This window comes from Lutra lutra, chromosome 16 (genome assembly GCF_902655055.1).
Source record: "Lutra lutra chromosome 16, mLutLut1.2, whole genome shotgun sequence".
In the NCBI taxonomy this organism is placed as follows: Eukaryota; Metazoa; Chordata; class Mammalia; order Carnivora; family Mustelidae; genus Lutra; species Lutra lutra.
Genome location: NC_062293.1, coordinates 1,567,094 through 1,581,002, shown reverse-complemented (window position 1 = coordinate 1,581,002; position 13,909 = coordinate 1,567,094). Strand labels below are relative to the sequence as shown.

The 13,909-nt window shown below is 67.9% G+C and overlaps 1 protein-coding gene across 1 annotated transcript in view; it reads right to left on the bottom strand.

Annotated features, from left to right (window-relative positions):
• Positions 1 to 1,003: 1,003 nt before the first annotated feature.
• The window catches only part of AATK (apoptosis associated tyrosine kinase), a 32,024-nt gene continuing 19,118 nt past the window's right edge, over positions 1,004 to 13,909 (bottom strand). The window contains exons 4-14 of the mRNA XM_047708755.1: positions 11,604 to 11,683; positions 11,040 to 11,158; positions 10,759 to 10,846; positions 9,793 to 9,926; positions 8,467 to 8,551; positions 8,267 to 8,388; positions 6,819 to 6,968; positions 3,733 to 6,382; positions 3,461 to 3,617; positions 3,084 to 3,269; positions 1,004 to 2,071 (exon numbers count right to left, since the gene is read on the bottom strand). Of these exons, the coding sequence (XP_047564711.1) occupies positions 2,031 to 2,071; positions 3,084 to 3,269; positions 3,461 to 3,617; positions 3,733 to 6,382; positions 6,819 to 6,968; positions 8,267 to 8,388; positions 8,467 to 8,551; positions 9,793 to 9,926; positions 10,759 to 10,846; positions 11,040 to 11,158; positions 11,604 to 11,683 (3,812 nt within the window). The 3' untranslated portion in view covers positions 1,004 to 2,030. The remainder of the gene's footprint in view (positions 2,072 to 3,083; positions 3,270 to 3,460; positions 3,618 to 3,732; positions 6,383 to 6,818; positions 6,969 to 8,266; positions 8,389 to 8,466; positions 8,552 to 9,792; positions 9,927 to 10,758; positions 10,847 to 11,039; positions 11,159 to 11,603; positions 11,684 to 13,909) is intronic.

Sequence of the window (13,909 nt, the reverse complement as noted above, 5' to 3'; positions counted from 1 at the left end):
CCCACTTGTGCTCTGTCGGCCTGAGGGGGCGGGAGGCCTGCGGCGGAGGCAGGGGAGACCCCGCCACCTTCCTCTGGAAGATCAAGCTATGAGGTGCTCTCGACTGGGGCTCTGCTGAGCCGCGCCACTCCCACTAGCATTCTGGGGGGGCCGCTGTGCCCCACCCAAGCCACAACCCACCTCCAGAACTGGCTGCTGGGCCCCCTGCTCTCCTCCGTGTCCCCGGAGTAAATGGTGGGTGCCTCTGTGGGGGGCGAGGGGGACACCCACCCCAGCCACTTCCACGGTGTCTGTGGCTGAAGCACCCCGGTGACCAACACGGTCACCAACATGGGCACCAGCAGTGCCCATCCTGGGAAACACTCCGGGCACCGTCCCCCCTCCTGCCAGGCTCCTGAAGGAGGGGTCTGCAGTCTGACCGGAGCCTGTGCACGGCCCCGGAAGAGAAGCAAAAGGGGAGCACAGGTAGGGCAGGTGGGGACTCAGGGCCTCATAGGAGCTAGAGATGGGCCAGGTGAGGTCTCAGGGCAGACGTCTGGGGTGGAGATGCGCAGAAGCCTGAACTCCTCAAAGACCCTCTTGCCTGCCGCTCGCCCCACCCCTGCTTCCGTGCTTGGGAAAGGTGAGGGTCGAGAATGTCCGAGGGAGGTCCGCAGGTCCCCCTCACAGGGAGAGAGGGCTGCTGCAGTCGGTCCCTCCCCAAGTCACTGTCCCCCTCCAGCGAGGTGTGCCAGGGCAACTGGCGAGGGGATGGGGGTGGCTACCCTCTCTCTCTCTCTCTCTCTCTCTCTCTCACACACACACACACACACACACACACACACATACCGTGGTCAGGAGGGACTACTGTGCCCTGGACAGGGCTGGCAGCTGGGTCCGCCCCTCAGCACCACCAGGGCCCCTCCTCCCCAGGGCTTTATGTGCAGACCACAAAAGAAACACACACTTAGCATGAAGGCTTTTTCTTAGCTTGATTTCTTTTAAAAAACAAACAAAAGAACAAGAGAATCATTGCACCCACATCTTAAGCCTCAAACTAATAAAAAACAAAAAACACCCAAAACAAGTCCCCCACCCACACCCCCAAAGCAACAATAAACTTTACGTCTCTTTGGCAACAATAACTTAAAGTCATCCCATTTCCACTCACTCAGACAACAGCAGTTACAAAAATATTCCCTGGGCTGCCCTGCCCCCGCTTCCCTCCCGGTTCCACCCCTTCCCGCAGGCAGGAGCCCCTGACACTGGGGGGTGCAGCCCCCTACTTTCCTTTTGCCGCTGGGCAGGTCTCGGCAGCGCCCTGCAGAGGGGAGCTGGGCATGCCAGCCTGCGGCAGGCACCTTTAGAACAGGTGTGGGCGGAAGCCCCCCCTCCAGGCAGCCCACCTTGACCCACCCGCCCGCGCTCCAGCCATGGACTCTGATGGGAGCTGGCCCAGGCTTCGTGGGGAGGGAGAGTTGATGGGTCTGAGTCGCTGAAGGGAAAGACAACCACAAACTTTGAGGTACGGAGCGGGCGGGGCACGACACACAAGCCCAGGGTCCTCTTGCACAGAGCAAACCCAGAACCGGGCAAAGGGGGCAGAGAAGGGCCATCCCAGCAGAGATCGGCTCGTTGCCTGGGCTGGGTAAGGACAATCTCCTGTAACCACGGGAACTGGTGGGCAGGGCATGCAAGGCCCCCAGCCAAGAGCAGGTCCCCCGGCCTCAGAAGCCAAGCAGCCCATTAGCAGGGGCAGGGCGGAGGGAGAGGCTGCAGGGGGAGGAGCTGCTCGGACCTGAGGCTAAAGGGCGTCCCCAGCAGCTAGGGACAAACCCGAGTGTCCAGGACAAATCCTGCCCCTGCCTGGGGCAGCACGGGATCGGTGCGCAGGGCTGCTCCACCATCCAGGGCCAGGGAGGCCTCCTGTCCTGCCCTGCTCCTCCAGGGTGCTGCGTGGGGCACCAAGGCCCAGGTCCCCGCTGTCAGTCACCATCCTCGCTGCTTCCGGGAGCAGGACCGGAGGGGCTCCAAGAGGGCCCGCCTGGGCCTCACGCCTCTTTACAGCTGCCCCCAGCACCTGCTTCAGGCCCTGGCAAACGCAAGGTACCACATGAGCGTTTGGAGACACCAGGGACAGAGAATCCTGAGAGTCCCCTGCCCCAGGACTGCCACCTGACCTCCATCCTCAGCCAAGGGGCCAAACGACCAGCTGGGGCTACAGCCCTCCGCCCGTTCACTGCAGCCGGCCTGCCTAGCTGTCTCGTGGGAGCCACACCCATTTCTCTTCCCCCCACATCACCAGGCCCAGACCTGCCCTGGGGCCCAACAGAGCCCGGCAAATGCCTTCTGGGTCCTCCTTTTCCAGGTGAGGAAACGGAGACCCAAACAGGGCGGGCTGGTCACGGTCACGAACAAGCCTCCTGGCGGCCTGCTTCTCTGCTCAGGCGGCCACTAAGGGTATGCTGTGTGCCCGCGATGAGTGCACAGGCCCTCCCCCGAGGCTGCAGCCACCGGCCGTGGGCAGTGCACAAGGGGCTGAGTCTGCTGGGGGACAGAGCTCTTCTGCTCTGGGTGGGCTTCCAGAGCAGCCTTGCAGGGATGCAGGACTGCACGCCTGTCAGGAAGGAGCGGGTGGGGGCAGCCTGACAGGGCCGCACTGGTCTGAAGCTGGAGTGGGGGTGAAGCAGGGAGGGAGGTGCGAGCTGGCACCTCCGGGCAAGCGCGACGGCATCTGAGATGTCGGGCGGTGGACGAGCCCCGCCAGCGGAGGCTGGGAGGCTCTGGTGGCGGAGGCCGCTGCGGGTTTCAGGGGGCTTAGGTCTGGCAGAGAGCAGAGTGGGGGGCACTCCGTGTCCAGCCTGGTGCCTCCAGAGGAGGGAGAAGAGAGCATCTAAGGGCCAGGGCCCAGACAGGTGCTGGGCCAGCAGCTGGCGGGGAAGAGGGCGCCTCTCCGTGCCTCAGTTTACCCATCTGAAAACCGCGCGTGTCCAGAAGATGAGAAACAAGGAGCGCGGAGCCTCGGCTCCGAGCAGGGGCCCTCCCGGCCGCCCCCTCCACTGCCCCCCTCGGGGTCACTCCCACCAGCCCCGCCGCAGCCTCACCTCCCACGGACCCGGCGTCCGAGTCCGAGACGTGCGTGATGGAGAAGCGGGACGCGGGCGCCGGCGACACGGTGAAGCGCGAGAAGGGGCCGGGCGCGGCCGGCTTGGGGGGCGCGGCGGGGGCGGGCAGGCCGGCCTCGGGGCCCGGCGTCTGCGGGAAGCCGTCGTCCCACGCCAGCCCGCCGCCTGCGAGCCAGAGGCGCAGTCACTCGCGTCGCGGACGCACGGCCCCCCACCCCGGCCAGGCCCGCCGCCGCCGCCCGTGACGTTGCCCCGCCCTGACGTCACACCCGCCGAAAGGCCCGCCCGCCCGTGACGTCCGCCCAATAGGCCCCTCCCCGTGACGTCACGCCCCACAAGCCCCGCCTCCGGCTCACCGTCCTCCGCCGCAGGGGTCGCGGGGCCGTCGGGGGAGCGGTCCGCCGGCCGGGGCCGGCCGGGGGCGCCGGGTGTGCGGGGTCCGCCCGCCAGGAAGGCGGGGGGCGACTCCTTGGCGCCAGGGAGGGGCTCCCCGAGCTCCCGGGTGGGGCTCTCCTGGAGGGTCAGAGCGGCGCGTGGCTCGGTCAGATCGGCCCGCGGCGGCGGCTCCCACGGCTCCCCAGGCCCCGGGGACCGCCCCCCGCGCGCAGAGCCCCGCGCGGCCGCCCACCTGGTCGAAGAGGTAGACGGTGACGTCGTCGAAGAAGGACACGGCTTTCTTCTTGCGCTCCAGGTCCTCGCAGAAGGCCTCGGACAGCAGGCTGGGCATCTTGAGGAGCCCGCGCAGGTTGCGCGCGCTCTGGCTCTCGGCCACCACCACGGGCACAGGCGGCGCCTCCTCCTCGCTCTCCTCGCTGGGCTCCTGGACGCTGTAGCAGCGCAGCTCCTCATCGGACTCGTCGCTGTCCTCACTGTCCTCCTCCTCCTCCTCCGGCCGGCCCTCGGGGGCTGCAGGCAGTCCCGGCAAAGCCAGGCACAGTGGGGTTCTGGGGGTGCTGGGGCCCCCTGTCCGTTCTTGCTGGGCGGGCCCGGACAGCAGCACTGCGGCCTCCTGGAGGTCAGGGTGGTGGCTCTCTGAGCTCAGTGGCACTGGGGTCAGCAGGAAAACCTTGGAGCGCTCCGGGCTGGGCCCTGCAGGCCCTCTTGCAGGGCCTTGGGGCCAAGGAGGCTCCAGTCTGGGGCCCTCCGCGCAGGTGCTGCTGGACTCTGGAGAAGGGTCCTCTGGCGGCGGCAGTAGCAGCGGTGGCATGCCCGTGGGGCCCGTGCCCTGTGCCCCCTGGGGCAACCCAGACTCAGGGGAGGGCTGTGCAGACGGCAGCCCAGGGCTTTCCAGGTCCAGCTCTAGCCTGGAGGCCAGGGCACTTCCTCCCTTCTCCTGGGGGCCCGAGGTGGACTCAGGCTCTGTATCGAGGTCCGAAAAGTAGGCTGAGTCACGGTAGGGGTTCTTCTCGCTGAGGCCTCCAAGGGAGGTGGAGAGCTGCATCTCGGGCCCGGGGCTCTCACCCTCGGAGACCAGCTCCCCAAAGACCTCGGGATCGCATGGTTCGTGTGCTTCCTTGAGCACAAACTCAGGGGACTCATAGTTCTCCGTGTCGTAGCCACTATCCAGGGCTCGTGGCTGCCCACCAGGAGTGCCAATAACGGAGGGGCTGAAGACCTCGCAGCCGCCACCATCAGTGGCAGAAGAGGGGATATCTAGGGAGTCCACAGAGTCGGGGGTCCCCACCTGCTTCTGCAGGGAGCGGAAGGCCGGCGTCACATCAGGCTTCTCTGTGGGCGGGCCGTCACTGGACGCATCTGTGAAGATGCCAGAAGTGGCCTCTGTCATGTCCTCGTCCTCACTGACTGTCGCCTCCAGCTCGGAGGAAACAGGGCAGCTATCCAGGCTCGGGGCTACCTCGGGGGCAGTCTCCCAGCTGCCAGCGGGCATGGGCAAGGCAGGCAGGCTGGCAAGGGCACCAGCCTCCTCAGCAGGAAGCGGGGCTCCCTCTGGGGATGGGGCAGGGAGGGATGGTAGGGGTCTCTGAGGTCTGGCAGAGCCCTCAGCCTCCTCAGCAAGCCTGGGCTCTGTCTGGGGGTGGTCACCCCCGCTTATGGCCACCTGTGTCTGGGAGGACGGCAGCAGGCAGGTGGCAGGTGGCAGGCCCCCAGCAGGACGCAGATGACGGAGGCCAAGGCAGCGGCCGAGCTCCTGGCCAGAGGAGACCCCCTGTAGCCCAAGGAGAGGCTCCGTGGTGTCCTCCAGGGCCAGGGGACCGCCCAGCTCAGGGACGGCCTGTACTGTGTGGTCTGTGCTGGGACAGCAGCCCATGCACCCACCCACATACCCCGTGTCCCAGGAACCTGGCCCTCGGCTGCCACTATTGTTGTTGGCGGACGCGTTGGAACTCCAGTGTCTATGCTGGGCAGCTCTGCACGCCTCGGCCTCCCCCACCACCTCCCCACCCGGGGATGGCTGGGCCCCAGAGCTCCCTGAGGGGGACGTGCCCAGTGGGTCCTCCAAGAAGGGTGGGCAGAAGGCAGCTGCGCCCCAGTCACTGTCCTCCTCCCTGGGCTCTGCCAGCATGAGGGTCCCCGGTGAGGGCGAGCCCAGGGAGCAGGGCAGGTCCCGGGCGTGGCTCCCGTGCAGATAGTAGTCACAGTGGCCCCAGGACCCCGCGGGGGACGGCACGTGGCCCAACAGCGGCTCCATGGCCAATGAGGCAGCCACGCTGCCCTCCGAGTCATTGTCCTGGTCACCGCCATCGGGGAGCAGGCCCACGGCGTGGGGGCTGGGGGTGCAGCCGGCGCAGTCAGGATCGTGGCCGGCAGCGGGCGCGGGCTCCTCCAGCCGGATGAAGTACTCACTGCCCACCGAGGGGCTGTGCGCGCTGAGCACGGGCACCACGCCAGGGGGCGCGCCGTCGGGGGCACAGAGCTCCTGCAGGCGCGCCGTGTGGCTGGGGCTTGCTGGGCCCCCGGGCGGCGGGAAGGGCTCAGCACTGCGGCCCGCCTCCCACTTGTACTCGAAGTTGAGGCCGCGGCTCGTCTCTGTCACCGTCAGCACGTCGTCCCCATCCGCATGGAAGCCGTCGCCCGCGAACTGCTCCAGCAGCGGGAAGGACGAGGCAGCCGCCAGCTCGCCCGCACCCCCCAGAGCCAGGCCGGCCAGCCCGGGGCCGGTGCCACCCCCGCCCGGCCGCAGCGAGCGCCAGCGCCGCTCAAACTCTTCCTCCGCCTCTGTGGCGCCCTTGGCGCAGAGGTAGGACAGCAGCAGGTGCACCTCCTCGGCCGTGGGCCGCTGCTCAGGCTGCAGCCAACAGAACTGCATCACCTCGTACCTGCGAGGAGGGAGGCCCAGGGCTCAGGCCTCGCCCACCAGGACCTGCCTCCACCCCCAGCCAGGAACCTCGGGCCTCGCAGGGATGAGCAGATCTGCCCTCCGCAGGAAGGTCTGGGGGCCTCTCCTTCTACTCAGAATCCCTTAAGGACAGGGAAGGGAACCTACAATTTAACTGCAGGAGACCCCAAATCTTCCAAGGTGGGCTCCAAGGTCTGGGAGCCCACAGTGGGCGGAGGAGCCTGTCCCTTAGCCCATCTCCACCCAGGCTGCAGGCGAGTTTGTGTTTTGGGTAAAGAGACCACCCATTGTGGACGTGGGACAGGGGAGGGAGCCAGTGTTAGCTGAGAAGCCAGGCAGTCTGACCCGGAGCACCCCCTTAGTCTTGCCCTTCCTGCCGGGGACACTACACCCCGCCTGGCCTCACAGGCCCTCACCAGCGGTCAGACAGGGTGAGCTGCAGCTGGGGCTTGGGGAGTTTCAGCTGCTGCTCCCGGACGGCGTAGGCCAGCACCTGCCGGTCGGAGTGGTGGGGGTAGGGCTGCGCGCCCAGCTCGAAGAGCTCCCAGATGCTCACGCCCAGGGACCTGTGGAGGGGGTGGCCATCAGGGGGGCTGGTGTGGCTGCACAGATCTCAGAGCCTCAGCCACCAGGGCCGCTCCTGTAATCACACCAGCACCCTGTGACACCCTCCCAAAGGACAGCACCTTCCTTCAGTAGACTGGCAGGACGCGCCACCCGGCCAGGCCCAAATCTGTGCCCAGGTCATTTAAGGAAATTAAAGCCACCAGGCCTTTCCACAGACCCCAGTCCCTTCATCGGTGCGCGTATTCATCCCCCAGCCGCGGTGAAGGCCAGACACACAGCGGGGTACGAACTACCGTGTGGAGAAGCTCCCAGTCCTAGGGGACTGGCGGAGCCAAGGCCTTGAGGCTGGGGCGGGGGTGGGGTCGTGAGGGAACAGGCAGGGCTGGTGGAGCAGGCAGGACCGAAGAAGGCCATTTAGGTTCCTTCCGGCATGTGTCACCAGCTCCCTGACACCCCAGGCTGTCCCGGGAGCCAGGAAGCACGAGGAACAGAGCAAATAGGGCAACAGAGGGGTCAGGTGGCCTGGCCCAGAGCCGTCCTGAGACCCCTGTCAGCATGCAGCAGGGAGGGCTGGTGGGCAAAGTGAGGGGACAGAGTGGCAGTGGACTGTGGGTAGAGGCCTCGGGCATGCTCAGGAAGGAGGGGGGTCCGCGGATCCAGGCTCTGAGAGCTCCCTGGAGCAGAAGGAGGAGACCAAACAGGCTTGGGGAGCTGGGGGGCAGAGGGGTGGGGAGAAGACACTGGTCAGGGAGAGAGACCACCATGGCAGAGCCTCCAGAGGCCAAGCACTGGGTCTGAATGGCCCCTCTGTGTCCTGCTTGGCTCCCAGGACGGGGAGCCCCTCCAGACCAGTCACAGGAGCGCTCCAGCCCCCTGCGCAGAGAGCAGGTGCCACACTGGGTCCCATGTCTCGGCCAGGGAGCCTGTTCCACTCCCACCAGGCTCTCCAACCTGAGCGTGTGCTCGGACCCTGGCGACTTTGGATGTCAGGGGATCCCGGGGGGAGGCCAGGACCAGGGGCGACTGGCACTGCGCAGCTGCAGATAGCCCCAGCAGCCCCATGACCTGCCCTGAGCTCAGCGGCGACCACCTCCCACAGAGCGATGAGGCTGGATGGAGAAGCATGTCATTGCACGTGTAAGGCAGGTGGGACTCGGTCGCCTGCTGCCTGGCGGGCCTGAGAGCCCTGTGTCCTCCTCGGACAAGCACCAGCACGTGGCCTGGCAAGGCCTGTGGGCGTCTCCTTGCCGCACCGCCCGGGCCCGCCCCTCGCCGCCGCAGCCCCACCCCCGCTCACCACACGTTGCTGGCCTTGGTCTGGTCCACCACCAGCAGGTTGCAGTGCACCTCGTCCACCAGCTCGGGTGCGATCCAGCGCAGCGGCACCCACAGCTGGTCGGCGGTCACGAAGTAGTCCTCCTGTGGCCACAGGGGACAGGGCTGCCACGGGGAGCCGGGTGGCTGGCCCTGACCCCCAGCACGGCCCCGCCCTCTTACCCTGTATTTGCCGTGGGACAGGCCGTAGTCGCCGATTTTCACCGTCAGGTCGGCCGCCAGCAGGCAGTTCCTCAGGGCCAGGTCGCTGGAGGGCGGGAGGGTGGGGGTCAATGGCAGGGCCAGGCCGGGGACATCCGGGGCACGGAGGGGCCGAACCGCTTGTCCCCAAGGGCACTGTCGCGAGTGGGAGTGGTGGGGAGAGGGCGTCTGAGCAGCAGCCCCTGCGCCCGTGGCCCCAAGCCCCCGGCCCTCACGGGGCACCGGGTACACTGGAGGGCCCGCATGGACGGGGCCTCAAATGTTACAAGGTAGATGAGGAAAACGAGGCCCAGAAAAGGCCGGGGCATGCCAAGGGGCCCTCAGTGAAGGCACGGCCTGGCCACTGCTGGACACCCCTGCTGACCCTAGCTCTCGCCCCCCCCTTCTTTCTCGCTGGCCCACTGAGCCACCCCTCAGGACTGAGCCGGTCAGGGATACTGCCTTATCTTTCTTCCCGCCCACGACCCCCTCACCGTCCCCAGCGGGGATCCTGGGATCCCAAGTCTCCCCGGGGATCCTGACCCTGCCGGGCTCACACAGGGCGGGGACCCCCCTCCCGGCCCAGGGCAGGGTAGGGGCGGGGAGTGACCGCACCACGGCCAGTGGCTGGCCTCGGGCTGCGGGCTGCAGGGGTGTCTGGGGGCCCAGGGCGCTCCGGCAAACGTGGGTCAGCACGCACCCTCCAGGGGCTGCAGGTGGGCCTGCGCTCGGGGCAGGGTGGGCCCAGCGGGCAGGGCGGGAGGCTGGCAGCTGCCATCTTCAACAAAATCTCTGATGCTGGAGTCACACGTGTCATCACTCAGCACCAGGATATTGTTGGGGAGGACGGCCCGTGCGGCGCCCAGGGCTGGCGGGGCCCCTGCTCCATCGCCACTTCGTCCGGCATGCCCCCTACGCAGGGCACCCTGGTCCCTCCTTCCGACTCCAGGGCCAAGGCGGAAGCAGGACAGAACCAACCCTCCCCCCAGGGGCCTCTGGGACACAGAGGCAAGCAGGGCCCAGCGTGGGGCCACCAGGTGGCTCTGGCCGCCCCCGGAACAGAGAATGAGCCCTGGGCCCTGCTGTGAGCTTGCCCAGGCCAGCCCGACGTCCTGCAGAAGCAGGTGTCCACCGCACCCCACACCCCCGTCTGTCTTTTATTCCAGAAGACGCCTCTGCAGCAGGTCCCTAAAGGCCAGATGAAGACGAACCCAGCCGAGCCCTCACATAAGGCCCCAGGCGGGAAGCTGGCACCCCTCTGCGCAGGGGCCACAGCGGCAGCCAGCCAGCAGCCCCGCCCCGCCTCACCTGTGCACGTAGTTGTGGCGATGCAGGTGCAGGACCCCGGAGGCCAGCTCGCAGGCCATGCGCTGCAGGGTGAGGGGGTCAGGCGCCAGGGACTCTGCCACCCGGCAGCTTCGCAGATAACCCTTGAGGTCTCCCTGGCAAGAGGGGCGGCAGCGTCACCTGCCAGCGGGGAGCAGGGACCCTGCGAGCCTGCCACCCAGCCCCTCCCTCCCCACAGAGGACCCGCTAACAGCCCAGGGAGCCACCGCCGAGTCTGCCCCCCAGCAGCCGGCCCCCAGTGGGACAACCCCATGGACAGTGGATGTTTTCTCTGTGGTCCCCACAGACCCCATCCTGGGTGCAGACCACCAAGCCCACGTGCCTGCCCCTCACTGCTCACAAGCATCAGAGGCCCTGTGACGCCCAGCCAGGAGGAAGCACGGGGCAGGTGACTAGAGGGACAGCTGGAGAGTCCCCGACCTGCGGGACACCGCCCACTGCCTGGCTCCAGGAGGGGCCTGGCCATGTTGGGGAAGCCCCAGGAGGTCACAGCTTCTACCAGGAGTCCAGACACTGGGCGGTGCGGCCCTGCAGGCCTCAGGGTGCCGGTCGGCCAAGGGCAGCTCCAAGCAGGTCTGGAGCCGGGAAGGGTGGGGGAGGGGACCCCAGGGGCATCTCGCAGGGGACATCCCAGCCACGTGAGACCAAGGACGTGGTGGCAGGCGGCTCACAGGAGAGCATCTTGACTCCGCCAGACAGGTGGCCGGGCGGCCCCAGAGTGCAGTGGGGTCCCAGATGCAGCAGCCACCTGCCCCGTGATGTGGGATCGCCCCCTCCCCACAGGCTGCCTCTGGGAGGATGGTGCCCAGGGCCCCCCGCCCCCGGCTCAGCCAATCTGCCCCTGTGGGAGGGTGAGCCCCCCTCCTGCCCACCCCGGACGGAAGGACGGATGGAGGGGCGCTGGCGGAGCAGGGCGCGGCCACTCACCATGGGGCAGAACTCCATCACCAGCAGGTAGGGCGTCACCTCCGCGCACTGTGCCAGGCACTGGAGCAGGTTACTGTGCTGAAGGGCCCTGCGGGAGCCAACAGGCTGCCCCCCTGACTCCAACTCAGGGCAGGAGGGGGTGGGTGGGCGGGGAGGGGGGCTGGCTCTGCAGGGGTGGGGGAGGAGCAGGGACAGCACAGAGCTTGCCTCTGTCCCCAGGGCCCCGTGCCCCGCAGCGCCCCCACCCCCTCCCCGCAGGAGCCCGGCCCCGGGGCCCCCACCTGTAGGGCTGGGCCTCCTCCAGGAACCGCATCTGCTCCCGGACGCCGGCGCTCGCTTTCAGCTCCTTCACCACCACCGGGGCGCTGCCGACGCCCGCGCTCACCTCCCCCAGGAACACCTGCGGGGCTGCGCGTCACCAGGGCCCCCCAGGCAGAGCCTCCGGTCCCTGCTCCTCCTCGCTCCCCCACCCCCCAAACTGGTCTGCAGGAGGGTCCCGGACCCCTGCCGGGGACCCTCTCAGCCAAACGTTCTCTCGTGTGGTCACCCCGAGGCCCCCAGCTCCTCCCAGCCCTCTCTGCGGGTCTGCCGCGAGGAAGAGGGGATCCCCGGCGGGACATGAGGGAGAAGCCAGGACCAAGACGCTGGCCCCCAACCTGGCGTTCTCAGGGGTGCCTCCCAGCACCTGATGCCAGGACCTGCACAGAAGGGACGCCCCAGGAAGGGGACCAGCAGGAAAGAGGACCCCAGGGCTGGGGCAGCTCCCAAGAGAAGCAGGTCTCCACCCTGCCCCTCTGACTGCCAGTGCCCTCCCCCCCACCCCCTGCCCGGGGCCAGCAGCTCACCTTCCCGAACCAGCCGTGGCCCACCTCTTCCAGGTACAAGAGGCTGTGCCGGCCCAGGTCTGTGGACTTGAGCAGCTGTACTGTAACGGGACGGGGCGCTCAGGAACCCCAGCTCGGGCTGTCGCTGCCCCCAGCTGCCCTTCTCAGTATCCACTCAGCCTGTGCTGGGGAGCTGCCCTACACCCTCCAGAGTGGGGCCATGGCTGGGGACTGCCATCAGGAGCAGGGTGCCTGCTGCCCCAGGGAGCCGTGGACCCGCAAGCCACATGCGGGCATCTTTCTGGGAGGGTCTGAGAAGGCTGGTCCCCGAAGTACAGGGACACGCCGGGCTGAAGACAGCGGGGCCTGGAGCCAAGAGCGGTGCACAGGCAAGGCCAGGCAGGCAGTATGGCTGAGGCCAAGCCCATGGAGGGGAGGGCACCAGAGCAGCCCGTCCCCTCACCCCTGCCGCAGGCTGGCATTCCAGCACCAGGAGCACCAAAGGCCCCTTTGTCGGACGCTGCTTGGCACAGCCCTGCACGGAGCACACTGGGTCCATTCTCCTGCAGCCTGGGCTGGGTGAGGTCAGCAGGGAAGAAGGGTCAGTGAGGGCCCCGGAGGAAGGGCCAGGGCTGCCAAGCCCACTCATGCCCCCCATGCCCCAGGGATTCCCCGAATTCTGTTCCCACGCCAAGTGCCCTGAGGGCGCAGGGGGATAGGGCGGGGCCTAGAATGCCAGGAGCGCCCTGGAGATGGGGTCTGCTCCCAGGGAATGTTGGCCTTAATGCTGAGCAGAATTTAGGGGGCGTCCACTGGGCCCTGAGCCTTGGGGTTCCTCGCCCTGGGCCCCCCACCCGCTGGCGGCACCTTCCCCCGCCACAGTCTCGAGGGGTGGGCCTTGTTGCTCAGGTCTTTAACCCTTGACCTCCATGTGGGCTGCCCCCCATATCACCTGAAACCTCTCCCCTCCCCAGAAACAGGGTGACATGAGCTACGTTGCTGCTGTCTCCCGGTCCCAGATCCCCACCCTCGGGGCCAGTGCCCTGAGGAGTGTGAGAAGCCGGGGTCCTAGGCACTGCCTATGGGCGACAGGCTGAGGCTGGGGGGGGCCGTGTCCCCTGGGATGACCCCCGGCTTCCCACTAGTGACCAGCGTCTAGGGTCGGCATGGGCTCTGAGCCCCCCGTGCCGTCCAGGAAGGTCGGGAGCCTCCTGCCGAAGCCTGCCTCCCGCAGGGGCTTCGGGTTGGTCGGCAGGGGGCCTTCGAGCCCCGGGCCCTGGCTCCCGCCTAGCCGCTGACGTGTCCCCCAGGAGATGCTGGCTGGATGGTGAGAGGTGACACCCTGGTGGCCCCGGGGCCACTCTGAGGGCCCAGACCAGTGCCTCCATGAAGTCTGGGCTTCCGGGCAGACAGCACAGAGGTCACGGGACGGCAAGGCTTCAAAGCAAGCAGATGGGATGGGCCTGCGCCATCATCACCACCACAGGCCAGTGTCCCCCAAGCTCCCGCAGGGCCTGACCCCCTTCCCTCAGCTCCCTTGAAGGAGCCGGGGGTGGGCCCAGGCCTTGCCGAGGGGCTTCCAGGAAGAGGCCCTGAGATTAGACGTCATGGGAGCCCCACCCCACAGGCCCCGGACACAGCGAGGCGTTCACAGACCGAGGCTCAGACACTGACCTCGAACCCCTCCAGCTTGCACCCACATCTGTCCTCGGGGGTCACCCTGCTGCAGGGTGGCTGGGGCTTGGGGGGCAGGATGGGGAACAAATGGGAGACGGGCCGTGTCCCCTGGGACACTCAGCCTGTGCTGGGGAGCTGAGGCCACGCCCACACAAGGAAGCCGTGGGAACAGGTCCCTCCCTGCTCCCGCCCCAGCCCCGCTGGAGTCAGAGGCCCATTCAGGGCCCCGCCCACAGAGGGGCCCCAGAGAGCCCCCCTCCCTGAGTAGGTGGGTCCCGCCCACTAGGCACAATGGAGCCCATGTCCCTGCATGGCTGGCCAGTGCTCCGGGGGTTGTCTGGGGTCAAGCATCCAGGGACAGCGGAGGAACCCCTCCTCCCAGCATGGGGGTAACCCAGCCCAGCAAGAAGGCAACTGGTCCCTTGTCCCTGGTGCCCAGAGCTGCCCCTGGGCACAGCAGCCCCCAGGTGGGTGAGGTGGTGGGCAGAAGGCTGACCCAAGCCTGTCCACAGTGCCCCAGCCCCCTCCAGAAGGGGGCACCTACCAGCCCTTGGCCACCCCCTCCCCGGGAGCACTGGCTCCTGAGTCCAGAGGCCAGGCTGGAACCCGGCTCATCCCCTGTGCACACCACCCGGGCCTCTCCCGGGGCA